The 27,068-nt window shown below is 57.7% G+C and overlaps 1 protein-coding gene across 3 annotated transcripts; it reads left to right on the top strand.

The window, feature by feature from the left end:
* MAPKAPK2 (MAPK activated protein kinase 2) lies at nucleotides 1-26,149 on the top strand. Of its 3 annotated transcripts, none has more exons than XM_054803887.1 (10): nucleotides 1-249; nucleotides 20,074-20,213; nucleotides 21,885-21,949; nucleotides 22,576-22,655; nucleotides 22,764-22,890; nucleotides 23,395-23,470; nucleotides 23,650-23,774; nucleotides 24,070-24,155; nucleotides 24,235-24,315; nucleotides 24,600-26,149. In XM_054803887.1, the coding sequence occupies exons 1-10, from the start codon at nucleotides 1-3 to the stop codon at nucleotides 24,741-24,743; spliced, it is 1,173 nt and encodes a 390-aa protein (XP_054659862.1). In that variant the 3' UTR covers nucleotides 24,744-26,149. The 3 variants fall into 3 exon arrangements, with proteins under 3 accessions (XP_054659862.1, XP_054659864.1, XP_054659863.1); XM_054803889.1 differs by lacking the exon at nucleotides 1-249 and adding an exon at nucleotides 5,481-5,619; XM_054803888.1 differs by lacking the exon at nucleotides 1-249 and adding an exon at nucleotides 19,730-19,993.
* The last annotated feature ends 919 nt before the right edge of the window (nucleotides 26,150-27,068 follow it).

Genomic DNA, 27,068 nt, shown 5'->3' with positions numbered 1-27,068 from the left:
ATGCTCTCCGGAGCGCCGCCGCCGCCCGCCGGCTTCCCCAACCCGCCGCCGCCCCAGCCCCCGCCGCCCCCGCCGCCCGCCGCTCCTCCCCACGGGCCGCCGCCGTTCCCGGTGAAGGGCGGCCTGCAGATCCGGAAGAATGCCATCACGGACGACTACAAGGTCACCACGCAAGTGCTGGGGCTCGGTATCAACGGGAAAGTTTTGGAGATCTTCAGTAAGAAGAGCGGGGAGAAGTTCGCTCTCAAGGTGCGAAGGAGGGAAGGGGGGCTCCCCCCTCCCCCCCACCCCACACACACCCCGGGGCTGCCGGGGGAGGGCGGGGGGACGGGACCGGACGGGCGGGCGGCTCCGGGCTGCCCCCGCCCCGCCGCCGGGCTGCGGAAGGGGCAGGAGGAGCAGGCAGCGGCGGCGCTGCCTGACAGTGATGGAAGATGTCTGCTGCCGGGGAGGGGGGGGTGGGGGGGTCCCGGGTGGGGGCCGGGCACGGGAAAACGGGCAGCGACAGCGGTAACCGGGAGCGGGGCGTGCGGTGGAGCCGGCCGGGACAATGGAGCCGGCTGCTGCCCGTCCGGCCCGCCAGGCTTTAATTTATCCCCCCCCCCCCCCCCCCCCCCCCATTAAGAACACCGAGACGTGGCTTTCCGGCTTTCTAACGTGAAAAGAAGCGAAATGACATCTCGGTAACCCGCCCGGGGGGGGGGGGGGTTGGAGCAGAGCCCTGGGCCTGGCCGGATTCACCCCGCGGGGTTTGCATCTCAAACCGGGGGGCGGGGGGGGGGTCCCGGTGCCTCCTTGCACTTTGCCAAAATGCAGGCGGCTGCCCGGGTGCCCCTGTTCGGTGGCAGGTCTCCCCTGGCCCCGGCTGTACAAGCAGTGGGTAATACCGAGCGGTTGTCGTCCCCCGCTTCAGACGGGGAATATTTCAGCGGCGGTGGTGTTTACCCCTTGTCCGTAACTTCTTTCTGGTTGAAAGACGCGCAGGTAAATGGTGGCTGCGAAGGTGTGTTTTAGCGTGCGCACGCGAGGTGATGCGACGGTTCCCTTGTTTTCAAATGAGCTTTTTGAGCGAAGCGGGGAGCGTGTCTCGCTGCCAGAGGGACTTTGGGAAGTTTGAATGGATTCACGACACGCCGAGCGCGGCGCTGGGTGACGCGGGTACAGGCAGTCTGCTCGGCGGGAGCGCCGCGTTCTCTAGCATCGATGCAATTTGCGCCCACACATGAGCTGTTCAAACCCTCGGCGTTACCCTGAGAACTGTGAAGGCTGAAACAACCCCACCTAAATCCATAACCCTTGCGTCTTTTGTTTTTAGAGCTGCCCGTCTGTCGGTACCGGGGTTCCTAACCTGAACGAATGCATGAACAAGGGGCTTTGGAGGCACGAGTCACACCGTGGGGGTGGCGGGGTCGGCATGGGACGGTGCTGGACCCCTGGGGTTAAGGAGGGGGGGGTTCGGTTGAACAACAAAAGTTTGACGTTTCCTTTGGAAATGCAGGCGTTTCTCATGAACGGCACTGAACGGTACTCCAAGACGACATGTATTGTCATCTCGTTTGGTTGGAAATTAGTGAAATCCTCTTCTGTTTTGACAGACGGGCTCCTCTTCGCTTCTGCACTTGACTCGTGTATTTAAAGCGCAGATTCCAGCACTTCCCTTTTACAGCCCCGAAAGGGGAAGGATGGCAGAGGGGACCGAATGCCAGCGGTTCCTCTCAGCCCCAGCACGGGTAGGACGGTTGGGGCCTGGGGTTTGTTGTGCAGGAGGGTGGTGCAGAGCATCTGCGCGGCTCTGGGAACGTGAGGTATATTCCACGCTGAATCTCTGTTTTGGAAAAGCGTCGGTCGTCTTCCCTGTCCCCTGCCCCGGCCTCTTCGCACGTCCCTGCCGGGGAGAGAAGAGTTTAGCCGAGCGGTCGGACGCGTCTTTGGCTCTTCAAAGAGCGGCACAGCTGCTACCGTAAGTGATGCCTTCCAGCCCCTTTAAAACTGCTACGCTGTGAGTTTGGGCTCTTGGACGAGCTGGTGCGTACTCGGCTTGTCCTGGTGAGTACGAGCTACAGGCTTGGATTATTTGATTATTATATTCAGACTGAACTGCTGAGCCCAAGCTCAGTGGGGATGACCGCCCTAGACACGATGCGTGTTGACTTCATCCCCTCCTCTGGTACGCTGCTGGGATAACGTCTCTGTTAGAAACCTGCGGAGAGGTATTTGGATCTGAATTACTCATGGGCTGCATCAGTGTGGAAAGATGACCTAAAGCAGGATCCACAGAAGTGATTGCATCGAGTTGTCATCTTTCAGATGATGCTTAAAAGAATCCTGATGGCCCATCGCCAGAAGCCGCAGCTGAAATCTTTGTGCTGCCTGCTTTGGTTGTGCAGCAAACCTTTCCATTTGGCCCGTTGCTCTTTACATCTGCTATTCCAGAATCTTGTATAATCATGCAATCCTCCACTGGAGGGAAACAGTCGTGCCTCTCCCCAATATTAACAGTATCTTCTGGTTACGTTGTGCTTCCTCTTGGATTGTGAGCATCTATTATGTTGTTAAACCTCTTTCTCCCAAGCTGTGAGATGCGTTTAGGTTTGGGTTTTGCCGAGAGTTACTTTGCTTAAGAGAACTTTTCAGTGCTCTGGGAGAGTTTGAGCTTGGAGACAGCGTTGCAGCAGCAGTGAAAATATTACAGCCAATTTTCTACTCCTTCCAGTGCAATAGTCCGTGGCGGAGATGCCTCATTAAATAAAAGATGTGCGAGTCAACGGACAGTAGTTTTATTTGCTGTGTAGTACCGGGGTGAAAACAGGAGATATTCCTTTATTTTTCTTATAGATCATTATTGTTTATGTTGCAGTTTCCCCACCCCCAATTTTATTTTATTTTTTTCTTACTGAGCAGTACCTGAAGTGTGGCCTGGTGGGAAGCAGGCCACCGATGGTCCCAGTCACCCATGACTTGACTGTTTGATGTGCAGTGATTTACTGCAGAGTGGGAACATAAAGTCTGCGGAGAGGTGATCCATGGAACTGAAATGCGAGGTCTAGGTGGTTTCTTGCCCCTTTCTTCCTGGTACCTTGGTGTGATTTATTATTAGGCAAAATAAGGCTTGTAATTTCTGTAAAGCCTGCCGTATGTAGGTCACTGCTGACCTGACTTGGCGTTGTTCGTTGTGGTCAGGCTGTTGGCATTAGTGACGCAGGCTGCGACGGTGGGGCTGGGAGCGAGCTCTGTCTCGCCTACTGCAAATTCCACTTTTAAGACTAAACTTTAGGCAAGATACTGAGTTGATGGCTGGCTCTCTTAATTTGGCAAGGAGAATCACAGGTAAGCCAGACAGGAGAGCAGGGGCCAGTGGTGGCAAGCGTCGAGGTTTTTCTCTTCTACGCGTTGCTTGATGAAGCTCTTCGTGGAGCAGGTTTCCTTTAAAACAAATTAACAAACCTCGCTCCTAACCCCAACTTCAAAGCAAGAAATCCTCACCTCTCCCTTTGGGTGGAAGAGCTTCGCAGGGCTGTGGAGACTGCTTGCAAATTTGCTCCCTCTCTGGCAGCCCCGTTTCTGGAGCATCCTTGGTGTTTTGGGACATGTTTGCGAAAAACACTCAGTCTCGCTCTCAGCCTCATCAGATAATCTGTGAGTGATGGTTCCTGTGATGGAGAAGGAGGAAGGAGCCCAGTACTTTTGTGGTTTATTGTTCTTGTAAGATGCCTGTCGTGGAAATAGGGCAGGTGTCTCATAGCTGGTAACTGAGCGGCTCTGTGGATGAACGTGTTCGTGTAGCTGGTGGCCTCGTGCTCTCTCTGCCGTCGTGGCTGGGGTCCTTCACAGAGATGTTTAGAGGAGCAAAGCACCCTGTTTCCCGTGGCTTTCTGCAGCTTCATTCCAGATAAAACACTTTGTCCCCCAGAAAATCCAGCTGGAAAAATAACCCGTAAGTGATGGAGAAGTTGGAGATCTGGGGCTCATGCTCATGGGAAACAATTTGCTGTACTTCTGCTCCTCTCTCAATGGGGATATATATATATATTTCTTTTTTTTTTTAACTCTACCATGTATTTTATATAACCAGAAACGTCTTTGCTGTGGCCTTCTGTGCAAGCCATGGTTGAAAAGCTGTGGAAAGTGTAGTGACATCACTGGGACTTTTCCAAGGCAGTGGTTTATTATCTCATTGACCAAAGGAGTCTACTGACTTGGGGTTTCAGCTTGTTTAAACAATTTAGGGTTTGCCATAATCTCTTCTGAAGACATGGCATGTTCTGAGCAGTGAAACCTATGACTGAGATGGACTGATAACAGCCTGGGAGCAGGGACTTGGTTTTTGCTTTGGCACATGCTCAGGAAGTGACGGGGTTCTTCCTCTAAATAATAATCTAATGCCATCAGCCATAGGTCTTGCAAAAGAAGATCAGCGTTTCCCACGTTTTCAGAAGTGGGGAACTGAGACGCAGTGATTTACTGAAGGTCTGTCAGTGGTGGAACTGGGCAGAGGAGCTGAGCTGCCTGCTCTGGGATGAATCCTTCACGGGCAGCCGTCCCGCAGGATGAAAATACGGCCCCTGTGTGTGTGATTTAATAGCCAAATACAGCCAGGTAAAACGATTATTTTATCATTCACACTGAGCTCCCGCTGGCCCTCAGCGGGGTTTCTGCTATCTGCCAGCGCGTGCATTGGGAAAGCCCGATGTATAGGACAGCGCTTGTCTGCCGGGCAGCGGAGGTGCTGGCTCTGCCTCCGGGCAGCGAGCGGCGCAGAGCGGGTGCTGAGCTTTGTCAGACTCGTGCTGCCCATTCCAGAGCGTTTAAAGCAGTGTATAAATAATGATTTGAAGCTGTGCAGATTAAGAGCCAGGTCTCCTAGTGTGTTTGCTGGACAACAGGTGGGTGCAGGTGATGAAAAGTCCCATAAAGTTCCTTCCTAGGAAGCCTGAAAGAGCGAGCTGGTGGCTTCTGTCTTCCCAGAAACCTCCAGGATGTGCTCTGGGATCTGATGGGATGGATGAGCTCCTGACGGGCGATACAGGGTTCGCAGGGTGATGCGGGTACATGGGAGGCATCTGGAGGAGTGGCTGGGTCAGAAGTGTCCCTGCATCATGGCGAGCAGCGTGGCTCCAGGTTTGGCATCTCCTGAGCCTTCGTGGTGGGCTCGCGTGCCCCGCACCGGGGTGGTCCGAGGGCTTTGCAGCAGAGGCAGTAGCTGATGCTGTTTTTAAAAGCCATCCCTTTGCTGGGGTTTGCACTCTCTGCTGAGAGCCTGGGAGGAAGGAGCCCTCCTTCATTAAGAAACCCTTTCCTCCTGCTAACTCTGAACGTAACCAGCTTCCCGACCCGCAGACGGCCCTCGCTCGGCTGCCCGCTGCAGAAGTCAGGCTCCTCTCCAAGCACAACTGGCCCTGTGCGTCTGGCCTCAAGTTGCAGCATTCAGGCAGCATGACCTCACCTCCTGGTTTCCAAGAATAACGCGCTGCCTCCCCTCCGCCGCGCCGGGGCTGTCTGCAGCGGGCGAGGGTGGCTGCCGCAGCCCGGCACCGGCGGCTCTTGGGGCCCCGAGCCCCGTGTCTGCCCCGTGCCGTTCAGCTCCTCTCCCCTTTGCGGGCAGAGGTGCAGGCAGCAGAGGTGAGGCAGGACCTGGGAGAAGGTCTTCAGGACTCCGCTGAGCTTGCAGGCTCGTTTTGGAGGAGGGAGGGTTTGGGGGGGGTGGATCGACGAGGACCAGGGTGATCCCTCCACCAGCTCCAGAGGCTGACACGGGAACACAGCTTTGCCTGACTGGTTCCCAAAGAACTTGTTTTAACCCCGGACAGTCACGTTGGGTCAGCGTTTCAGCGTGGTCCAGAACTGTTGAGCATTGTGGTTGTCTCTGGTGGCGATGTTGCCGTTGGATTTTAAAAGCCTCTGAGACCCGTATCCCACTGAAAGTGGTCCCCATCCCCTCCGTGGAGGCCCCTTGTCTTTCACGGATGCAGGATGCTAAAATATATCCTCCTTTCGGCTCTGGCCAGCACGAGGACTGTGTGCGTGACCGGTGCCTGGAGGCTTGCTTTGGAGAAGGCTCTCGTGTCTACGGCCGGTTTCCCTACGGAAGAGGACAGGGAGCACATGGGGGTTAGCGCAGGGCATGCAAGAATGAGTCTGAATGCAGAGAGCTTTAACAGCCTTTTAAGCTGTTGTTTCTCTATACCTTGTGGCTGAGTCATTTCAAAGATTTCAGTCTTTTAAGATCTTACCAATTCGAGGTAGAGATTATAGCGACTGGCAGGTTTAATGGTTGCGTGAACTCGCTGTTTCCTTCATGGCCTCGGGAAGGGACTAACGGCCGTGAGTGCTGGGAGATCCCCCTGACCTGAGAGGACCTGAGACACGAGCTTTGCCGGAGGTGCTGTGAGCCACAAAAATATCATTTGGAGGGTGATGGGATGGTACCTGTCATCGGGAAGGGGATACGGGATGGGGTATCAGCGCGGCTCTTCTCTGAGCACTGCTGGGAGCACACAGAGCTTCGATGTGGCTCCATCTTTGGTCTGATGCTGCTGAGGATGACAGCATCTTCCCGTGAATTAGGGTGTTACATCGGTACGCTGCTTTGCTGTGACAAAGTACAATCTCCCAGCAGAGAGGGCAGGTGAGCGCGTTGGCTCAGGCGGTCAGCGGCTGGCACGGCGTTTGCCGTCATATGTAATAAGATTATTTAAGCCGTTGGCGTCAGGGCTGCATGTGATTATGTGCCTGGCTGTCCAGCGAGCTGTAGCCTAAACTAGAGATAAAGTTCAAAACGTAAGCCCAGATCTGAATGTTCCTGGGGCGCCCAGCCAGGCTGGGACTTTGCAGCTCTGCTCTTGCTAGATACCCTTACCCAGTTTGGGCTATAGATTTGGGATCAGTGGAGGGAGGGACTCATTTCCTTCATCGTCGTAATGAACTTTGCTGCCTGGCTTGGTGTGCCCCTGGCTGCAGCCGGCTCCCCCGGGTGCTGCTCTTGAGTTCAACCTCTCCAGCTCTGCTGGCCCCAGAACTGGGTGGTAAATTGGGCTCGGGGTCATCGTTGCCGTACGCTTCTCGCGCTGGAAGGGGCAAAATCTGTGTAAGAGCAGGTCGGGACTCTGCACCGTACCTGTCCCAAGGGGTACGGCACCTCCTGGATTTCCGTGGGGCAGACGTCGGTGGGAGCATCTTCTGCTGGGTGTTCAGAAACAGAGCAACTGCTCTCCTCATCGTCTGTCCTGCCGGCCTCCTCTGGCCCTGGTACACGGCACCGAGCTGGGGCAGCCTCTTGAAAGGCTCCTTGGACCTCCTGCCAAATGTGTGTTTTCAGGGAAATGCGGCTGGAACACGAGCTGGGGCTGCTGTGGAAATTTGGCAGCATGTCCCCTCAGCCTGCAATTCCAGTAGCCGCAGCTCGTCGCTTCTTCTGCCCGTAGGTGCGGGTGGGAGCCGGGTCCAAGCGGCGCTGCTCGGAAATGGGGATGGCATCCTGGGCATCTCGGTTGGGCTGGGGGGGAAAGCAGATGCAATCACATCCAAACAAACCAGAAAGTATGCATGTTATCCTCAGCTTACTTGAAAAAAACAATAAATACTATAAAAAGCAGGGGGGAGCTGGTCTGGTAGCAGGGATATGTATTTATTTTCAGCAGTAATGACAGCGTTATTGCATTTACCAGCTCAATGTTTAAGACTGCTTCAGAACAGTGTTAACATACTATATATCCACTTTTTTTTAGCAAGAAGGCAGGGGCTGTGCTTGCTCGCAGGCAGTGCCACTGCGGGTGCCAGCAACCCGTCACCTCCAGAGCATGGGCTCCCATGGCCCCGCAGCTTCCGTAGCTGCTGCTTTTGGATACGGCCGGGCTGCTGGAGCCATCGTCGCCTGTAACAGCCTCCTCCCGCCAGCCCGGTCCCCTCCAGGCTCTGGTGTGAGTCCCTCTTCCTCTTCGGCCATTTCGCAGCCTCGCTGCCCGTTGCGCTGGGCAGATTGCTAAGAAAACCTGGGCGGCTCTTGCATAAGCGGCTCTGCCGCGGTGCTGGGAAGGGCGGGCTTGCCAGGAAGTTTAAACCCGGGTCATCTCCTGGAAGTCCTCGGAGCTGTGAATCTGGTGTTTTGGGTGGGTACGTCTCGTGCCATGGGCAGAGGAGTGCGGCTGTTTTGGGGAGCCCGGGGGCATTGCACCCCTCGGCTGGGCACCTCCCTGGGCTCCCAGTAAGGACATCTTCCCCCTTGCTGGCCCAGGAGCTCGGCAGAGGCTTCCCGAGGCCTTTGCTTTTGTCCTTGGTGCTTTTTCCTGCAAGGAATGACCCCGTTCTCGATGCGAGGGTCCGCACGGTTGTGTCGGAGGACTGCTAACATCTTCCTGTCTGTCTCCTCTCCTGCTCTGCTTATTCCAGTTTGGGGAAGAGTCTCCCCATATCTTTTGTTGTGAGGAAGACGCACTGATAAAGAGCAGGTCCCTGCCAGGATGCAAGATGCTTCGTGGGTGGTGGGAGTCAGCAGGGAAGCACTCCAGGTCCTGGGGGGTTTGAAAGTGTCCTGGTGCTCCTGTTCCCAAGTTCTTTGCTGCTGGAGGAGACGGCCAACCCGACCTCATCTGCTTGTTCTTAGAGATGCAAATACTGGGCTGATGAAGCCTGGGTGAGTAAGATGCTGAGGAGTTTATGAACAGATTAAAATGTGGTCTTTGCATGCTGCTGAGCAGCAGCTCCGGCGCCTCCCGGGCGGCTGCGGCCCGGGAGGGCCGGGAGTCGGAGCTGATCCCCGGGAGCTTTGGAGCAGGTCTACGGCTCGTGCCCTCCGCTGCAGTCTGGAGGAGTTCAGGGGAGATGATGATGCTCTCAGTGTGCCTCAGCATGCAGTGCTCCTGGCTGATACTCCAATTTCTGGGCTTCACCTCGAGGAACTGCAGGGCAGGGAGGGCTCTAGCCTAACGAGAGCAACGAGAGCTTTCTGGCTGCTCTTGGAGTAGCCAGTTAACTCGGTTTTGCCGGGCTCTGGCAGTAAGGACAGCCTCTGCTTGGCAGGTCAAGCACCTCTGGTTTTTGCCAAAACATCCCTTTCGTGTTTCTTTCTCCTCAAAGATTGCATTGAAACAACCAGGCAAATGTCACTGAAAGGAGGGTTCAGCTGGGACGTGGTGGTGATGCCTCGAGGGTTTTAGTGACTTAATTCCTAACCAGCAATGAACATCTGGAGCTTGTACCCACCTCGAATCCAAACCCTTCCAGCAGCCCTGGAAAGAGCCTTAAACTTCATTGTGGGAGAGATGGGGGTAATGCAGTGGGGGGGACGTTCGTACGGGCCATTGAGGACTTGATTTCTCTCTCTCGCTTAGGAAAAGGAGGCTCTGCTGACTCGAGGTGCTGCTCCAGGCTTTGCAGGGCTGCAGGGGCAGTGGCAATGCCAGCACTGCTGCTTACCAGTGTGCTCCAGTCTGCTGCAGGGGCTGCACGGGGACGCGTCGGGGCTGCTGGAGCCCTCGGGTGGGTGGGTGGGTGGGCGGCCGAGCCGCACAAAGGCTGGCCTGTCTGCTCTTTGACTCCCCCTGGTCCTAAGCCCTTTTCCTGAATAAGTGGGATTGAAAAAGCTTAAATTCATACAAAGCGGGGACCTGGGAGCCCCTGGCCAGCTTCTCCCTGCCCACCCTGTGCCTTGGGGCTGCCTCTGCTCCCGGGGGGGCCCCGGTTAGCGCTGCCCCGGGACGAGCTGGTGTCTGTAAAGGTGAGGTTTCGTTGTAAAGACTGGGTACGGGAATGCCCAAGCCAAACAGCCTAGCCTGCCGAGGGAGCAGCAGTAGCTGCAGGAGTAGGTTTTTTTTGTTCGTTTGTTTAAATGTCCCTGCTTTTATCCTTTTAGCCCTTTTCTGTTCTAATCTAACAGCCAAAATGCGTCCAGAGCTCTTGCTGTCTGTTGTATTTGGTAAGAAATCAAGCAGCCTGCTGGTAAACACTGCCTAGCAGCGGGGTACAGGGCATCCGTGGCAGGATCAGTGAGTCTTTCCCAGAGCGTGTGTGGTTTTGCTGTATATTGAAAAGGTGCAAGCGCATAAAACCTCTGCTATGGACCTCTTGCTCCGTGCTGTTTTCTCTTGGGCAGGACCTCTTTGTGGGAGCAGCTTTAGAGACCGAGGGGGTGAAGGTTCCCTCTCCGATGGTGTTTTTGGAGGTGTGCGCACCCAGGCGCTTCGTGATGAGTTTTGCACGTTTGTTGGCTGAGGTATTTTGAGGTTACGGTGCTGATCAGGACGCTGGTGGTCTGTGCTCTATCTGGGCTTCACCAAACCTCCCGGGCTTTGTGGCCACGCGGCTGCTGCCAACAGGTGCCGCGGAGGCTCTCGGGGCTGCCAAAAGCCTGGAGAGAGCTAATAATAGCCACCGTGTCCTGCGAGCTTTAATGAGGTGCCAGCAGGATGCAAAGAAGGGCGCTTTTTTTTTTTTTTTAAAATAGAAACACAACCATGTTTTCCTCCCGGCTGAAGGAGTCTCAGGATGGCGGGTGTGGAGGGAAGAGGAGCCGGTGGAGGAAGAGTGTCCGAGACTGAGGGATTGAGCTCCCCGGGCTTGTGGGGTGACAGGAGGCTCTCAGCTTTCTGTTGTATTGCTTCAAGGTCCAGGTTTCCCCTAAAATACTTCTTGCCGTGGTAGTAAAGCAGAGGTGTGTGACCATAGGTAGCGTTGGGTCTCGAGTCTGGAGTGTTGCTTGGCTCTTAACCCAGGTGGGTTTATTGCAAACGGGGGGGTCCCACCAGCTCTTCTGCAGGTCCTGTTAGGAGCTGGGGATGTGCAACAGCCGTGCGGTGGGAGGAGGAGGAGGAGGAGAGCAGCCTGGGGTGCAGGGACAGGCGGTGAGCCAGAGCCAGGAGCAGCCCCCGTGGTCTTGGTGAGCAGTGATGCCCGGGGGTGTTTGGGGGAGGTGGTGGGCAATGTCTCCTGCTGAACAGCTCTTAATCACCCAGTGGGGTGCAGTCCTCCCCTTCCCCTCTGCTCCTTCATTAACATCCCTTCTCGTTACCCGCCTTGCTGTGGGTCGGCTGCAGCAGCCCCTCTCCCTGCCCCGCGTGTGCCGGAGCACCATCCGTCCTGTGTGTCCCCGGAGGTGGGCTCGTGTGTCCCCGGAGGTGGGCTCGTGTGTCCCCGGAGGTGGGCTCGTGCATCCGACTGCATCAGAGCTGATGGAGCTGGAGGCTTCGTGTCTGTTTGGCTGTGAGAGAGCTGGAGAGAGGAGGGTGGTTGGTGGCCGCAGGGCCCGTGCCTTGCCGAGCGCCCGTGCAGACAAAGGCGTGTTATGAAATCCCGGTGTCGCTCCTGTCCTGACCTTCCCCTGCACAAAACAAACCCCGCTGTCAACAAAAGCGGGAGCCGCCCGGCACGGGAGCTGTTTATCTCGTGCAGGGAAGAGCAGGGGTCCCAGCCCCGAGGCCCTGGCAGCCTCCAAACCACTTTGGCCATCGTGTCTGGCCGCATCTGGGGTGTGCATCCCTGGCCTCGCCTCAGGGAGGTGTTCGCTGTGTCCTGGTGGTGATATATGCTTTAATGTATATTTATTTACGCTGCTCTAAGATCTGTATTGAAAGGCAGCAGGGAGGGGGTGGCAGCCGCCTGTCTGTCCTGCGGGGGGTCCTGCCCATGAGCCGAGCCCTGAGAAACTTCATTTTTGGGCAGAGTGTGAGCCCAGGACCGTGAGGCCAAGCTGCCGGGGTGTGGTGGGTGTTTGTGGGGCTTCTGGCAGGGCTTCATGGCTCCTCTGCTTGCAGGCATGGGTCTGGGCGGTCTGAGCCGCTCCCTTAAATCACTTCCAGCTTAAAAGTAAAGCAGTGCTGGGATGTAGGTGTGGGCAATCCTCCCAAAGCTGTCCCTGGGGTTGGAGGGTTGGGCAGGCTTGTCCCCAGGATTGCCGCGAGGCCGATGGAGCAAGGGACCCAAAAAGATGCTTTGAGCATCTTGGTGCCGGCCGTGGGCTGTATGGCAGAGGCTGAACGTGCGAGGGAAAGCCCCTGGCCGCGGTGCAGAGTTGGCAGAGGCGTGCCGGGGATGTGAGGGTGCTGGGGCGGTGATAAGGGTTTGGTTTTTTTTTTTTTTCAAGCCGTGCCTGTGGAAGGGAAGTGCAAAGAACATAGGTCAGCGCTGAGTTAATGGTTTACACTAGTGTTTACTTCTGTGTTAATCATGCCTGTGAATATCAACCACTTCCTATCATAAAAGCACATATGTGCACTTTTCCGTTCATGAGCTCGGCAGCTCTGGTAGGAAATCTGGCGAGGGATGGGGCTGGGGAGGGGTTGGGAGGAGGAGCTGACCCCAGCCCCGAAGCTTTGCAAGGAGGCGGCAGTAAAGGGGTTGTGTGTCGAGCAGATCCGCTGGCCACGGCTGGGTCTCACGGGAAGATATCTGCCCCTCCCGTGGCTTCTTACTTTCCTTTCGCTTTGTATTGTGCAAATAAAAGGCCCCGGCAGCTGCAGCGTGTCTTTGGCGGTGGCTGCAGCAGAGGCACACAGGATGCGGTGGTTTGGTTTCAGAGGGGGGTCCCTGGGAGTGTGTGTCCCCCCCCGGAGCGGCTCTGTCTGGAGCTGGGCTGCAGCTTCTGCCTGCCCAGAGTCAGTCGGTCCCGTCCCCGCTCAGACCTCCCAGCCCCGCGTTGTGGTGGCCCCGGTGGGACGTGACATCTCAGATGGGCTGGGTTGGGGCACGCTGGCCGTGACAGACCCCCTCCCTCCCTGTTGGATTCACAGGGAGGTCCTGGCCAGGGTGGTGGCTCCATCGCTCCAGGTCTGCTCCCTGGGGCCTCCCGGGATGTCCCCCTGCGTGGCAGGACACGGAGGTCTTGCTGACCATCACTAATGCCTGGACCGATCTCGGCTCCTAACGCCGGCGCCCGTGCCTCCTGGAGAGACAAGCATCGGGTGAGTCACCCAAACCTCGTGCTGCTTCTGATGTACCGGGAGAAGATGATCCCAAAACAAAAACGTGGGACTGAATGGGCCCCTAATTTTGTTTTTCTCAGATAAATGACGCTGGAACTGTTTATTTCTGTTCATTAAACACCAGCTCCAGCCTGCTGCTGGTGCCGTGAGTCAGCGCGGATGCTTCGTGCTGCCGCCTTGTTGCCATTTACCTGCTTTGACTTTTCTCGTGAGTTTTGCAGCCCCCTCCTGCGCACCACCTCCCTGTCTCCTCCCAGTGCCCTTGTCCCCGGTGTCCCCACCGTGCTGGTGGCCCTTCCCTCAGCATCCAAGGCACTGCTCCTGGGCGCCCGCTTTGGAGCTTCATCTCCTTGAAATCAGCGTGCAGAGAATATTTTTGCTGCTGGGAAATGGGTTCCGCAGAGCGGGGCTGGCCGGGGGGCAGCACCCCGGTTGCACGGGGTGGGGGGGGCACGGGCCCCTGGCAGGTGGCTCTTATTTAAGCTGGGGCCTCTCTTCTGCTCTTTGCCTTTGTGTGCCTGGAGAGGCTTTTGTTGCAGCCTGAAAAGGCTGAATAGCTGCTGCATCTGTCGTGGGGAAGAGCGGGTGAGGAAATGCTCAGCAGATGCCCTGGGGAAGGGGGGGGGCTGCGGGGCAGGGGGTCCCAAGCATCTCCTGTGGGCAAAGGAGCTGGCAGCACACGGGGCTCGGAGATTTGCGCAACCGTTGCGGGCGAGCGGGGCCCCGGTGCGGCAGGTCTCCTTGTGAAAGCGCGGTGCAATAGCCGCCTCTTCCCTTGCCCCGTTTACATCTTCCTCCCTGTTGCAAAATCGCCCGCAGGAGCAGCGATGAGGCCGCCCGCTCTGACATCTGCGTCCACGAGCGTGCTGGCCGCTTCTGGCGCGGGGTTTTTAGCTCGCCCCTCGCGCACACAGCATCTTCGTGCCTGGCTTATTGCTTGTCTCCAGCCGCGCGGCGGGAAGGCTTTCCCTGCACTGGCCACGATGGCTCCGAGTCTTCCTCCCAGCGCTCCGGTAATTCAGACTTGGAGAATGCGGCCGAGCAGCTCAAGCGTGTGTCAGTTTGTGTTTGCTCGGCCTGAATTGCGTCTCCAGGCTTGCTCCCCATTTGTAGCTCTGTCTAATCTAAGTAATTCTCTCTCGCTGGGATGCTTTTTCCAACCTCTCCATCTTCCCTGAGGCAAGTGAACGTGAAGGATGACCTTTTGTTCACGGCGGTGGGGGATGAAGCCACTGACGCACGGAGCCGGCCGTGCTCGTGTCCCGCCCGAACGGTCAAAGCCTCAGCATCCGACCAGGCACCGATGGCACCAGCCACCGTCCCTCCGGTACTGTCCTCCTGCCTTGCAAACCGTGAGGCTCTGATGAAGCCATCTCCATCAAGGACCCTTCTAAATAGTCACCTGGTGCGGCAGGCTGGGGCACCCGTGTGCAGGTCCTCCTCCGGACATGTCACCCCTTCTCTCTGGCTTTCCCCGGGCAAAAAAACCGTGAGGGTGAAGCTTTTGCCTGGTTTGTTGGGGCTTAAAGCTCTTCGGCCAGGGGCTGTCCGTGGCTCTGTGTGCACGGGCAGAGCAGGAAAGTCCCGTCGCCTCTGTCTGAGTGCTGCTGGTCGTGGTGGATGTGAGCAGTGGCGATGGGGTTAATGTAAAGGTTTATGTAAGAGCCACGATGATGTGGGGGAGGTTTCCTGAGCTGCACGTTTCGTCGTTACCGCATTGTGATTGAACCATGAATTTCCCTGCGTTTGGTAACGTAATTCCTCTTAGGGGCTTTGGGACTCGTGATGTTATTTCTCTTCCGTAGTTAATAAACAGTAAAAGTGGAGCGAAGCTTTGCTGCTTCCGTGCCCTTCTGCTGCTTGCTCCCTCCGAACCATCTCCGGCAGAGCCTGGAGCAGCTTTGGGACTGTGGGGTGATTACCTGGGGGCTCCCCAAATGTGCTGTCATTAAAGGCAGAAAAAAAAGACCCACGGGAGGCGATCAGCTTAATCCAGGTCCCCCAGCGCTGTGCCACGTCGGGTGGGCGCTGGGGACCGGCAGCGGGGCGCAGGGGGAGATGGGGGGTTTGCCTTCCCGGCACTGCGAGATGGGAACAGCATGTGCAGAGCATCCAGCACCGGCTCTACAAATGTGTTAAGCAGCTGACGCCAGTTGGCAACCAGTTTGTATGGAAAGATTAGAAGAGGCAAATCCTTTGAAGAGAAACCCTTTTGCTTTATTAGGGAAAAAATGCTCCTTGCCCTGTGCTAGCCTGGTCAGGGGAACCCAGAGCCCATGTGTGCAGTCCAGGCAGGGGAACTCTGCTCTGCTCCCCTGCTGATAACTCGGGAAGATGACAGCCTGCCTTTCTATACTGTAGGTTTATTTTTATTGCAACTTAAGAGCAGTTTATTTTAACCCACGTGGTGCAGAGGGGAGCTCCTCGGGGCGGCGTGGGGTGCGGGCGTGCTCCTGCGGGTCCTGTTGCAGGTCGGAGGGGCGATTGCCGCACAGGCAAGGCGTGCAGTGTGTGCTGCTCTGCTGGGAACCGAGGTGAATCGGGCGTGATCAAAATACACATGGAAATAAAAATACCCCGCCTGCAAGAGCAGCTGGAGTGCCTGGGGTGAGCGTGGAGCCAGAGCAAAGAGGGGCAGCCCTGGAAAATGAACAGCTCGGCATGCCGGTGTGTGCCTGATCCTCAGTTCTCATGGAAATTGCCCGTGGGAGGTGAGTTTTCCCTTGCAAGCTCTTGGACAGGGATATCCTGCCAATCCGAGCGAGCACAGCGTGTTTTTGTGGCTCACCGAGGTGCCGCACCGTTCGGGGCTGCGGTGGCACCCATGGCGGGTCGCAGCGGGACGGTGTCGTTCAGGACCTCCAGTGCCAGTGGAGGAGGGAAGCTTCCTTAGCGAACCTGCCGTGATTCACGGCACATCCTCCCAGGAGGAGGCGGCGAGACTGAATCAGTGGTGCCTGAGGACACGCGCGGGCGAGGGAACGCGAGTGGCTCCAGCCCTCTTGTTTTCTCTGGCATCTTCCTTCCTTCCTCACGCCCACCCGCCTTTGCTGTGCTTGGTGTGAGATGATGGGGGGGGGGATGAATTCAGCTCAAAGTGCCGCCGAGCCAGTGGGACGTGGCCCCAGCCCTTTCGTTTGAGCTGAAGCTCACTTTTGATGACCGTGGGGGAGTGGCAGGGCTGGTTGGAGCCCGCTTGGTTTGCAGCCCCGTTTCTGTGCCGTGGAGGCAGCTGGGTTTGGGTTTGCTGGGTGGGTGCTGTCCCCCTGCAGACATCCCGATGAGTTGTTTTGTTTTCAGGAGCTGCTTCCAGGGTTTCTCTTTCAAAGGTGGCGAAAAGCCCAGAGCTGCCGCGGGAACCCAGGAGGAGCTTTTGCTGCTGGGGGGTCCTGAGCACGTAGGGGCAGGGGCTGTGCTGTCCGCTGATGGGGCTGGTTTCAGAGCCGTCGGCTCGAGCGTCTCAGTGAGGCTAATGAGCGTGTTTAGCTTTGCACGTAAGTAATTTCTCTCGTGTCTCCTGGGGGAGCCGGGCTGAGCCAAGGTACAGGACGGCAGCAAACACCGTCTGCCGAAGTCTCAGAGGTATCAAGCTGCTGTGCGGAGAGCTGAAATGTGGCTGAAAGCTGAATTTCCTCCTGAATGGCGATGAGGGTGGAGTGGCCTTTTCCCTGCTTTCCCTCCTTTCCTGTGGGCAGGTGTCCGAGACAGGACGGTGCAGAGCTCTGGGGTGGCACGGCTCTCCCGGCTGTCCCCTGTCCCAAGGGACACCTGGATGCGGAGATGCTCTGACGATGAGAGGTGGTTCAGGGACCTGCGCTGGCCGCAAAGCGAGCATCTAAAGCCCCTAACCCTGTACACACACAGCTCCTCTGTGCGGGAAACCTGGTTTTGCTGAGAGGCGGTGGCTGAGCCCCCTCTGCAGCGCTGCCCTTGCCCCCTGTCCCGGGGACGCTTGTGTAACTCAGGGATCCGGTTACTGCCCACCGCACTCCTGGGCTGCTGGGCTCGGTGCTGCAGCCCTCCCCTCCCCTCCTGCTCCGGCAAGAGCCGAGCCGGCAGTGCAATGCTTCCCGTCTGAAGTAATGAAGAGTTCCATCTCAAAGGAGCCCTCCTTTGGAAGGGGAACAGGAGATAACAGATGGAAAAGCTGAACTGAGAGCAGCTGTGGGCTGCCAGGGGTTTCCAGCAGGTTGTCCATCTGCTGCCATCTTCCCCTCTGCAAAGGGTTAACTCTGCTTCTGCTCGGGACTATTTTGGTTGCAAAATCTCCTGCTTCTGAAGCTGGTACCATCAGCTGGGGTGGGATGGAGGCAGTTTGCCCTTCCTGAACCTCAGGGAGACACAAGGTGCTTTTCACATCCCAGCCTCCTTGTTGCAAGCCAAGAAATATAAATCTTGCTGCAGCTGTAGGCTGCCCTGGATACCGGAGCTAAATTAGGGACCTGAGCGGTGTCACCACACACACCCAAATTCATTGTGGAGTTCCCGTGACCAGAGCAACGCCTGTCACGCCAGGACATCGCCCACCCATGGTTTCATTGCTGACTGTGGCTGAGGAGGGAGCAGGAGGAAAAGTCGTCGACTGGGAGCTGTCAGCTCCTACCTAACGAGGAGAAACTCGTGAGAAGCTGGTGGAAGCGCTGCCCTCACCCTGCCTGCACCAGGACCAAACGGTGCTTTCCCACCCCTGCACCGTGCTCGGCACATCCCCAGCTGCACGGGGCGCAGGGGGCCGGTGCTTTGTGCCCGGGGCAGGATGGAGGTTGCGTGGGTGCAGCCGTGATGCCGGGTCCGTGGGTTGCTTCTGCTGTGGTTTGGACATCGCCACGTCCCTCCTGCGTCCCCCTGCAGCGGTAATGGCCTTCCCCACTCATTGCATCTGGCCTTCAGCTTCCCGTCATGCCGCTGTCACCTGCCACCGGGAACGTTTCCTAAATAGACCAAATCATTCTCTTAATGAGGCTTAATTTGCTCCTCTCCCAGCCGGGCGAGCAGCCTCTCCATCCTGTGGCGGCAGGGGAGCGGAGGGAGGCCGGCTGGTGGTGCAGCTGAATTGCAGCCGGGATGTTCTGAGAGCGCGGGGGCAGCTGGTTGCTCACCTGCGGGTGCCCGAGTACAAAAGCAAAAGTCTGGGCTGTGCTGGTACAGGTAATGGAGGCTTCTGCCTCCTATTTCATTAGAAATACAATTAAGCTCCTTTAAAAGAGCTCTGAGTGACCTCTAAAAATTGGACATATATTTCTGTACATCTCTTGTTTGCCTTGTGCAGAATGATGTTAACTATCTGCTTCCTGCTGTTCAATTTTCCCAGCGTGTAATTACAAATTGTTGTTTGGTTTTGGTTTTTTTTTTTCTCTTCAGCTTCCTGGCTCCCCACGCCAGGCTACTCGGAGCGGAGCTGCAAATAGCCGAGCTTTTCTCCAGGCCCCTTCCCTGCCTGCGCGGCTGCTGGGGGGGCTGGCGCTGCGCTTGCTTACTGCTTTGGCTTTGGCAGGATCCAGGTTTTAGGGTAATTAAGCAATAAAGGAGCAAGGACGGGGTCATCCAGCCTCCTGCCCTGTCTTCTTTTGGTCCTGAGGCTGTCGGTGCAAATGATGTGGAACATCCCTGGCAGTGTTCAAGGCCAGGTTGGATGAGGCTTTGGGCAACCTGGTCTGGTGGAGCGTGTCCCTACCCATGGCAGGGGGGTTGGAACCAGATGGGCTTTGAGGTCCCTTCCCACCCAAACCGTTCTGTGCTTCTGTGATGTTGAACCATCCACCAGCACGGGTTTCCTCCGCCGGGGGAAGCAGGAGAGCCGAGGAGGTGGGAGAAGCGTGACCAAACACCCGAGTATCGGGGTTACGGGTGGGTGGCTGACGTGCACGTCCTGCGTGTCCCTTTCCCCGTGGCAAAGGGTGAGTACTGTTGCAGGCAGGAACGCAAACTGCCGTTACTCTGCCCGGGCTCACATGAGTGCCGTCAGCGAGCATTTCGGTGTGTAAGCAGGCAGCGTGTGTCTTCTGGGGCTGCAGCAAGTGTTAACCCTTGTTCCTGTGAAATCCCCCCGTGGCAGAGGGGTCCTTGCTGTAGACCGGGCACTGTTTCAGATCCTGCCAGGCCAGCGAAGCATCCAGGGGCTGATGCTCCTCCGCTTGCCGGCTGGGTGCTCTCCTTTGCTGAGCAGCCCCGGGAGCTTGACTGGGAGAGGGCAGAGGGGCAAGAAGTTCCTTTCTGTGTCGGTCTTGGTAAAATGACCAAACCTGCTGTTTCCTGCCGATGCACGTGGGGTTGGGATGTGTTTCCATGTGCTTCTACTGAGGTGCAGACCCGCTCTGGGATGTTCTGCCGAGCCCAGCCCCAAGAGCTGCCGGAGACAGGAAGGAAAATGAACTATGCTCAAGATAGACACGTTTGCTCTATATTTAGAAGTATAATAATTAAGGCCAGTTGTTTATCCTGACAAACATGGTAATTAATAGTCTGCAAATCCTTCCTGCACCTGGGAACTGTGTGTTGTCTCTGGGAAGGGTGAGGGCCTCATTAAAGAGCTGCCGCTGCTTGTGAGCAAAGCTGCTATTTAGGGAACATCTGGCTGTTTGCTTTGTCCCCTCCCCAGGCACGCGTGGCGGGGTGCTGGCGGCCTCTGAAGCCATGGTGAAGGTGCTTTTGTGCCCAGCCTGTGTGTAAGGGCAGGAGGGTCCTGCCAGTCCCACGGAGCAGAAGGCCGTACGGGAGGTGATGGGTGGGCAGCGCTGCTGGGGGGGGTGCTGCGAAGAGGAGAGCAAGGATGCTTGGCAGCACCCGGGGGTGCAGTGGTGTAGGTACCAGTGTGCAGGAGTTCGCTCGTAAATGCAGTGGACAGTCTGGCTGGTTGGTGGCACAGGCTGGCTGGGCACCAGGAGACATCCCAGAGCGCAGGGAGGTGGCAGGCGGCCGGGATAAGCTTTTACCAGCCTTGGAAGGAAGGGCAAGAAGCTTATGAGGACGGGCGGCTTCGCGCTCTTCCCACTAGATGGGGATGGAGGCATTGCGCAGAGCGCGCCCGAGCTCGCCTGGATGCCGCCCGCAGAGAGCACTCGCGCTCGGCACATCTTCTCCGGGTGGGTGCTGTGTCAGCGGGGTGTCACTGCCCGGCTCTCCCGGGGGGCTCAGGGCTGACGGGGTCTTGCTTCTCTCACAGATGCTGCAGGACTGCCCGAAGGCCCGCAGGGAAGTGGAGCTGCACTGGAGGGCATCGCAGTGCGCGCACATCGTCCGCATCGTGGACGTCTACGAGAACCTCTACCAGGGGAGGAAGTGTCTGCTCATCGTCATGGAGTGGTGAGTGCCCAGCAGTGCTGCTGTGGGTGGGCTCTTCCCTGCGGGCCGGCGCCCAAAGGGCGGTGAGCACCTTCTTGCACCGCTGTCGGGGTGCTGGGGACCCCAGGGAGATGCTGTGCTGGGGGATGCAGCCCGCGAGCCACAGGGATGCTCGCCCTGGACGTGGTGCTGCACCGTTGGCATTGGAGGGATGGCGGGAGCTGCGCTGGCTCTGAGTCATTCTGAAAACTCGCTCGGCTGTCGGGACGCTTCGGGCCTGTGGTTCTCGCTGCAGATCGATCATAACCAAACTTGCTTTGGCCATTGAAAGTCGGGGTAGTCAGCAGGTTCCTGCGGTGGGGTCTGCTGGGCAGCACACAGCCCAGCCGAGCCGGTGCATCTATGAACGCCCTTGCGCCTCTTGCAGCAGCAGTTGAGCAGCTCTGATTTGGGTAGATCTTTGATATAACCTGGGGAGGAGGAGGAATGAAGGGGAAAGTATTGAAACCACATCCCAACCGCAGCTGTGATTTGATGCAGCTTCCTTGCCAAAACCTCTCCTCTGGCAAGCTGGTAGGTTGCCTGGGGGGGCAGCGGGTGTGAGGAGCGCTGCGAGCAGCACCGGGGCAGGCAGCACGGCAGCCACTCGAGTGGCTCTTGTGTGGGAAGAGGCTTCTGAAAACTGCACCAGGACACTGGGCAGCCGGGGATGGGAGAGGTTTGTGCAGTGCGTCTGCTTGTGTGGGAAGAAAGCAGTAGCTGAATGGTAGGAAATGAGTCCCCAGGGCAATGGCAGCTCCCTGCAGCGTGTCTCTGCGATAGCTCCCCGCTCTCCGAGGGATGCTCTGGGTGTAACGCCCATCACAAGGCAGCGTCTGACTTTCAGCGTGAGCACGGTGTGTCTCCTCGCAGGCTCCGTGCAGCAGTTGGCCTCAGCGGCCGTGCGCTGTCTATATTGCAGATGTCCAGCGAATGAGTGTCGAGGGTGCTGGCAGGAGACGCTTCTGCGCTGGGAAAGCCAGAAACCGTTTCTGCTCGAGTTAGATAAGGCAGGGACAGGAAGCGCCATTACCCCTGTTCTCAGGGAGAATTATCCCTGATCTCACTCCTGATCTCTCTGGGAGCTGAATTTTTCCTTAGGGTACCTGGGGAAGGAACCGTGCCAAGGTTTCCACGGTCTTTCTCCAACACCTTGCGTTGGAGCTTGCTCTGCTGCAGTGGGGTTCAGTCTCTGCCTCCCCCGTCCCATCGGCGAGCACATGTCAGTGCTGCTGACACCGTGCCCCTGCCGCGATCTTTGCTCAGCACTTTTGCACGGGGTTGGTGCGCCGGTAAGGTGGTTGACTTGTGAGCTAAATGAGGCCAGGCGTGCCGGGAGCGTGCTTTCCAGGTTTGAGCCACATTTGCTGTCTTTACTGTAAATGTGTTTCTGTGGGCTGGTGGGGAGACCACGTCCGCTTGCACCCGGCGTCTCCACCACCGGTGCGAAGCCTCTGCCCTGCTCGTTCCTGGAAAGAGGAGGCTCTGAGACACCCCGTGCCCAGAAGCACCGACCCAAGGGCTTGGATGCAGAAGGGGTTTGTTTCTTGCTGAGCTTGTGCAGCTCCCAGCTGAGCATCAGAGGTTTCGGTACCGCTTGCACCAGCGTGAGACGGGTGCTGCAGCATCTAACGCCGCCTGCTTCTCTTCCAGCTTGGATGGCGGGGAGCTCTTCAGCCGAATTCAAGACAGGGGAGACCAGGCCTTCACAGAAAGGGGTATGGAGCCCATGGGGACCTCGGGTTTCATCTTTGGACCGTGTCTTGATGTTTATAGGAGTGTCTCTGGTCCAGCCCGTTCCCTGAAGTGTTCTTTCGAATCCCCAGCAGGGTTTTGCTCTTGGGGAATGAGGAACTGGGTGCGAGTGGTCCTGCTTTTCCTGCTCACTTGAGAGCAGGGTTAGGGGATGTTCTCTCAGCTGCCCCCACACCCCATCTGTCCCACTCCAGCACAGGCAGGAGCTTCAGTGACCTTCAGAAACCTCCACCTCCCTCAAAAAAATGAAGTCCAGGGGCTGTGCTTCTCATAGATCTCATTAATCTCATTCCCTCTGTCCTGTGGCTGGGCAAAGCATCCGCAGAACCCAAACCCTGAGCCCGGTGCCCCTTGGCTTCCCGTTCTACAGGGAAAGCTTTCCCAGCTGGAGTTTCTTTCCCGTTTGCTGCAGACTCCTGACCCAGGGATGGGTGCTGGGGGGCCCTGCTTGGAAAGGGGGACTTCAGGTAGAGGAAACCCCTTTGACTTCAGCCAGGCTCTTTGGTTCCTGGTTTGTAGAGTAACCCAGGGAGTGGTGCTCATTTTAACTTGCTTATAAAGGCTTCTGATGGGTTTTTTGCTGCTTCAGAGGCTTCAGAGATAATGAAGAGCATTGGGGAAGCCATCCAGTACCTGCACTCGATCAACATCGCGCACCGGGACGTGAAGGTACCGTGCTGCACGCTCACCCGGTGGTGCCCAGCCCCGTTTGGCACGTGGCAATGCCAAGGCTGCTCTGGCTCTTCTGCTCACTACTTCTTCCCTGTGTTTTCACAGCCGGAAAACCTCTTGTACACCTCCAAAAGGCCCAATGCTGTGCTAAAACTCACAGACTTTGGCTTTGCTAAAGAAACCACCACGCACAACTCCTTGGCCACTCCGTGCTACACGCCGTACTACGTGGGTAAGTGGCTGGGGGGTCTGAGCGTGCAGGTTTGCAAAGCTGGAGCGCAGAGCCAGGAGGTTTGGACGGTGCCACGCGCAGCCCATCACCTCTGCATCCAGCCCGGAGCCTCAGTCGTGGCGTGGTGTTGGGGTCAACCCCTGTCTGGGACGCTTGGGACTGGGGGCCGCTTTGGGTGCAGGTGGGTGCCGTGTTTGCCGCTCGCTGGTGCGCACAGGACGGGCCGCTCTGAGTGCGGTGTTGGTGCGTGCAGCTGATACGTTGCGCACCCGTGCTGCAGCCTCCCTCGTGCTGTGCTCGGGGCTGCGAGGCGGCACCACCCTGCACCGCTTCTGCCTCTGCTGCCTGCACGGCCGCGCTGAAGCCTGCGCAGTTGCGCTCGCACTGCTCCGAGCAGGGCTGCACGGAGCCGCAGGCAGCTCTTTGTCAGCTCCACGGGATGGTCGGATGCCTCTCGCCTGGAGCTGCCACTTTGACTCGGGACTTTGTTTCTCTCTTTACCAGCCCCGGAGGTGCTGGGCCCGGAGAAGTATGACAAGTCCTGTGACATGTGGTCCCTCGGCGTCATCATGTACATTCTGTGAGTCCGACGGGTCCCTTGCCATCCCACCGGGGTCGGAAGGGGGGGATGCAGCTTTTGAGCTCATCCGCAGGCTGCTGGGGCTGAACCTTTCCCAGTTGCATTGCCCCGTGCCCTGCAGGGGCTGCTGCGAAGGCTTCTGGGGCGACGCGTTGACTCTGCTCCCTCTCCCGGTGCAGGCTGTGTGGGTACCCCCCCTTCTACTCCAACCACGGCCTGGCCATCTCACCCGGCATGAAGAAGCGAATCCGAATGGGCCAGTATGAGTTTCCCAACCCTGAATGGTCCGAAGTGTCGGAGGAAGGTAAGTGTGGTCCCGGTGATGGCTTGTCCCCGGGCTGGGGTCTCCCTTTGGGGTCAGCCCGGTGTCCAGCGGCGCTGCGAAGGCTGGGGAACGTCGTGGGTCACCTCTCGGTGAGGCAGCAGCTTCGCTTGTTTGCTTGAGAGGGTTTTGCTGGAGGGTTTGACCAGGGTGAGGTTTGTGGCATGGAGGGGATGGGAGGCACGTGCGAGCATTTTGGGGCCGCTGGCTTGGGTTGGAGCGTGGGGAGAGCCGCCCTGGGACCTGCTAACGCCCGGCCCTGCACAAACCCTTCCAGTTAAGCAGCTGATCCGCAACCTGCTGAAGACGGACCCGACCCAACGCATGACGATAACGGAGTTCATGAACCACCCCTGGATCATGGTGAGCGTGGGGTTGATGGGGCAGGGGTGGGATGGAATGCCTGCGGCTCCCAGCTCACGCTCCTTCGCTGTCTCGGCAGCAATCCATGCAGGTGCCCCAGACCCCGCTGCACACCAGCCGCGTGCTGAAGGAGGAGAAGGATCTGTGGGAGGACGTGAAGGTAAAACCTCTCTCCGTTGCTGTCTGAAACGCTCGGTGCCATCTGGGGACTGTCCGCTTCTGCCTTCTCATTGCAAACCGAGCAAAGTTGGGCTCGGTGCGAGCGTGCTGGCTCCCGGGGAGATCTGCGCTTGGGAGGGGGCCTGGAAAAATTGGCGGTGGGACCCTCAGCCCATGCTGCAATTTGTTCTCACTGGGGCTTGGAGGGGGACAGCTGCCCTGGGGGTCCCGGGGAGGGGGGCTGTGGGCTTTGCTGACGGTGCTGCCTGTGCCGCTTGCCCGCAGGAGGAGATGACGAGCGCGCTGGCCACCATGCGAGTGGACTACGAACAAATCAAGATCAAGAAAATCGAAGATTCCTCGAACCCTTTGCTGATGAAGAGGCGGAAGAAAGCGAACCCCACCGAGCCCACCGCGCTCCCCCACTGAGGGTGCCCCGCGTCCGCCGGCCCTTGAGAAAGCAATAACTATATATATATATTTTTTAAGGAAAAAAAGACAAAAAGAGACAGACTGTTATATCAAGCGCATGGAATTCAGACATTTATACCAGACTAGTTATTTTTAGCTACTCACCTGTGTTTCTGACCTTTCCGGAGCAGGCGGTAAGATCCCCCCCGTCAGATCCACACGCTGCGGCCGGGGGTTTTGTCCTGTAGGTGAACGCTGCCAATAATTGGATTTTTTTTTTCTTTTGTGAAACAGTTTTGATTTTTTTTTTTTTTTCCTTCCTTCCAAAGACATGGAAATTCCTGTGGTGACCTTTTTAGGATATATAATGTATAAATATTTTTTAAAAACTACTGTAGAGCCGAAACCCAGACAGCCTGCTCCCTGCATGGATGCTGGCTAGAGATGGGCTTCGGGCTTGGGAGCGGGTCGGGGGGACGGGGAGGGAGAGCTGCCTTCTCCCCCCATCCTGCTGTGCGTGGCAGGGCCGGCGTGGGGGGTCCCCGTGGACACCACGCTTTGCTGGCCTGAAAAACTGCTGCTTTTAAAGCATGGTAGCCAAAAAAACCCCCCACACCCCCCCCAACCCCTCCCTGACCTGGAAGCCTTGAGTCTCCCCGGCGGCGTGCAGGGCTCCCCGCGAGCGCCGTCTGTGTCGCTGTCTGTCTGTGCGTGGGGTGTGTGTCGTGTCCGTGGGCACGGAGCTGCTCGTGGCTCCCCCCCACCGTGGCCACCGCAGTCTGTGCCTGTGCCTGGAATCCAGTTCTGACCTCAGGGGTGGATGGCGGGGGGCGAGATGCGAGGAGGCGGCCAGTGCCCCCCGCATCCCCCCGCTCTGCGGGGACGTAGGGAAAAGATGCTTCCCTGCTGCCTCTGGCTGCTCCCGCAGCCCCCAGCTCTGGGGAAGACGCTGTCCTGGGGGTCCCCGGGAAAAAGTGGGTGGCACGGGGAGGGGGTGGCGATGGCGCGGGGCACTGCCCCTTCCCTGGCTGGGGGTCCTGCAGCCCCCCCTCCCTCCCTCCCCGGTGTGGCTCCTGCCAGGGGGATGCTCCTGCTGCCGGGTCCCGGGGGGCTGGGAGCGGTCCTCTGCTCCTGGAAGCAGGATGGCTGCTCTGAAGTCTTTAGTCCATGAATTATTATTATTATTATTATTATTTGTCACAATGTTTCACTGCGTTAAATGTGTTTGAATGGGGAAAATTTTTTTAAGGCAATGTTTAGTTCTTAGGTGATCTTTTAGACACTGTATGGAATTTTAATTTGTTTTCAAAACTGGTTTTTACCCCCCCCCTTTTTTTTTTTAAAAAAAATTTTTGTCCGTTGGCTTATACTAATCTTCCCAGTCTGCTCTTCAGTCCTTTGGATTAAAGACACTTAAAGCGTCACCCAGTCTCTCCTCCTTGCTTGCGTGGCTGTGAAGAAACACCTTAGTGCACCGGGCTGGGCAGATGCTCTCCTGATGTCTTGAAATGGCTGCTTTTTTTTTTTTTTTTGCTTTTTTTTTTTTTTTTTCTCCCCACCGAAGAGGCTGAGCTCCCCCCAGGTCATTCTCTGGGCATGCAGCATTCCTGTCCTTGCAGAATCCCTTTGCTTGGGGACAGTCACTCAAGATCTTGTGGCTGGTTCTGTCCTGGCTGCTGCTGCAAATAGGATTTCCTCCCCGGCATGTGTCCCTTCTCCCGGGCTGGGGCTCTGGGGACACGGGCCGTGGGGCCGTGGCCGTGGGCGCTGCGCCCGGGTGCCGGCAGGGGGAACTGCGCATCCGGCAGCGGGCGCTGGGGCACGCGTGGGACTGGGGCTGCCACCGGCCCTGCCCGGTCCCTGCTGTCACCTCCCCGATGGTGCCAGCCCCGGGGCGCGCGGTGGGTGCTGCACTGGGGTTTATGGCTGTGGGGCCGCTGGGAGCTGCTGCTGCTCGTCCCCGTGCTGGGCTGCAGCATCTGTGGGTGAGGAGGAAGTGGTGAGATCCCCAGATGCCTTCCTCCTCCTCCTCCTCCTGGGGGCCAGGCAGCAGTGGAGGGGCTGCCAGGGTGGGCAGCACAGGGGTGGCAGGTTACAGCAGCGGGGGCTGCGGAGGGACTAGGATGTGTCCTGTCGGGTCATTTGACTCCAAACTATCGCTTTTCTGCTTCCCACATGTGGGGCTTTTCCCTGGGGCACTCGGGCTGGGCTCTGAGCCGCAGGCTGGGGACCCCCGAGCATCCCCCGGGTGAGTTTGCAGCCCCTGAGCTGAGCGCCGGGCAGGTGGGAGCACGGGAACGCTGCCCACGAGCTCCGCCAAACCACAGCAGGAAGGCTCCGGTA

The sequence above is a fragment of the Grus americana genome, chromosome 25 (genome assembly GCF_028858705.1).
Source record: "Grus americana isolate bGruAme1 chromosome 25, bGruAme1.mat, whole genome shotgun sequence".
Lineage (NCBI taxonomy): Eukaryota > Metazoa > Chordata > Aves > Gruiformes > Gruidae > Grus > Grus americana.
This window is presented reverse-complemented; position numbering and strand designations above follow the sequence as displayed.

What these genes read in the sequence shown, in the direction of transcription:
- MAPKAPK2 (XM_054803887.1), top strand. Translation starts at nt 1, where the DNA reads ATGCTCTCCGGAGCGCCGCCGCCGCCCGCCGGCTTCCCCAACCCGCCG. An exon ending in CCAGGCCTTCACAGAAAGGG is followed by an intron (nt 21,950 to 22,575) that starts GTATGGAGCCCA and finishes TTGCTGCTTCAG; the next exon opens with AGGCTTCAGAGATAATGAAG. An exon ending in GTCCGAAGTGTCGGAGGAAG is followed by an intron (nt 23,775 to 24,069) that starts GTAAGTGTGGTC and finishes AAACCCTTCCAG; the next exon opens with TTAAGCAGCTGATCCGCAAC.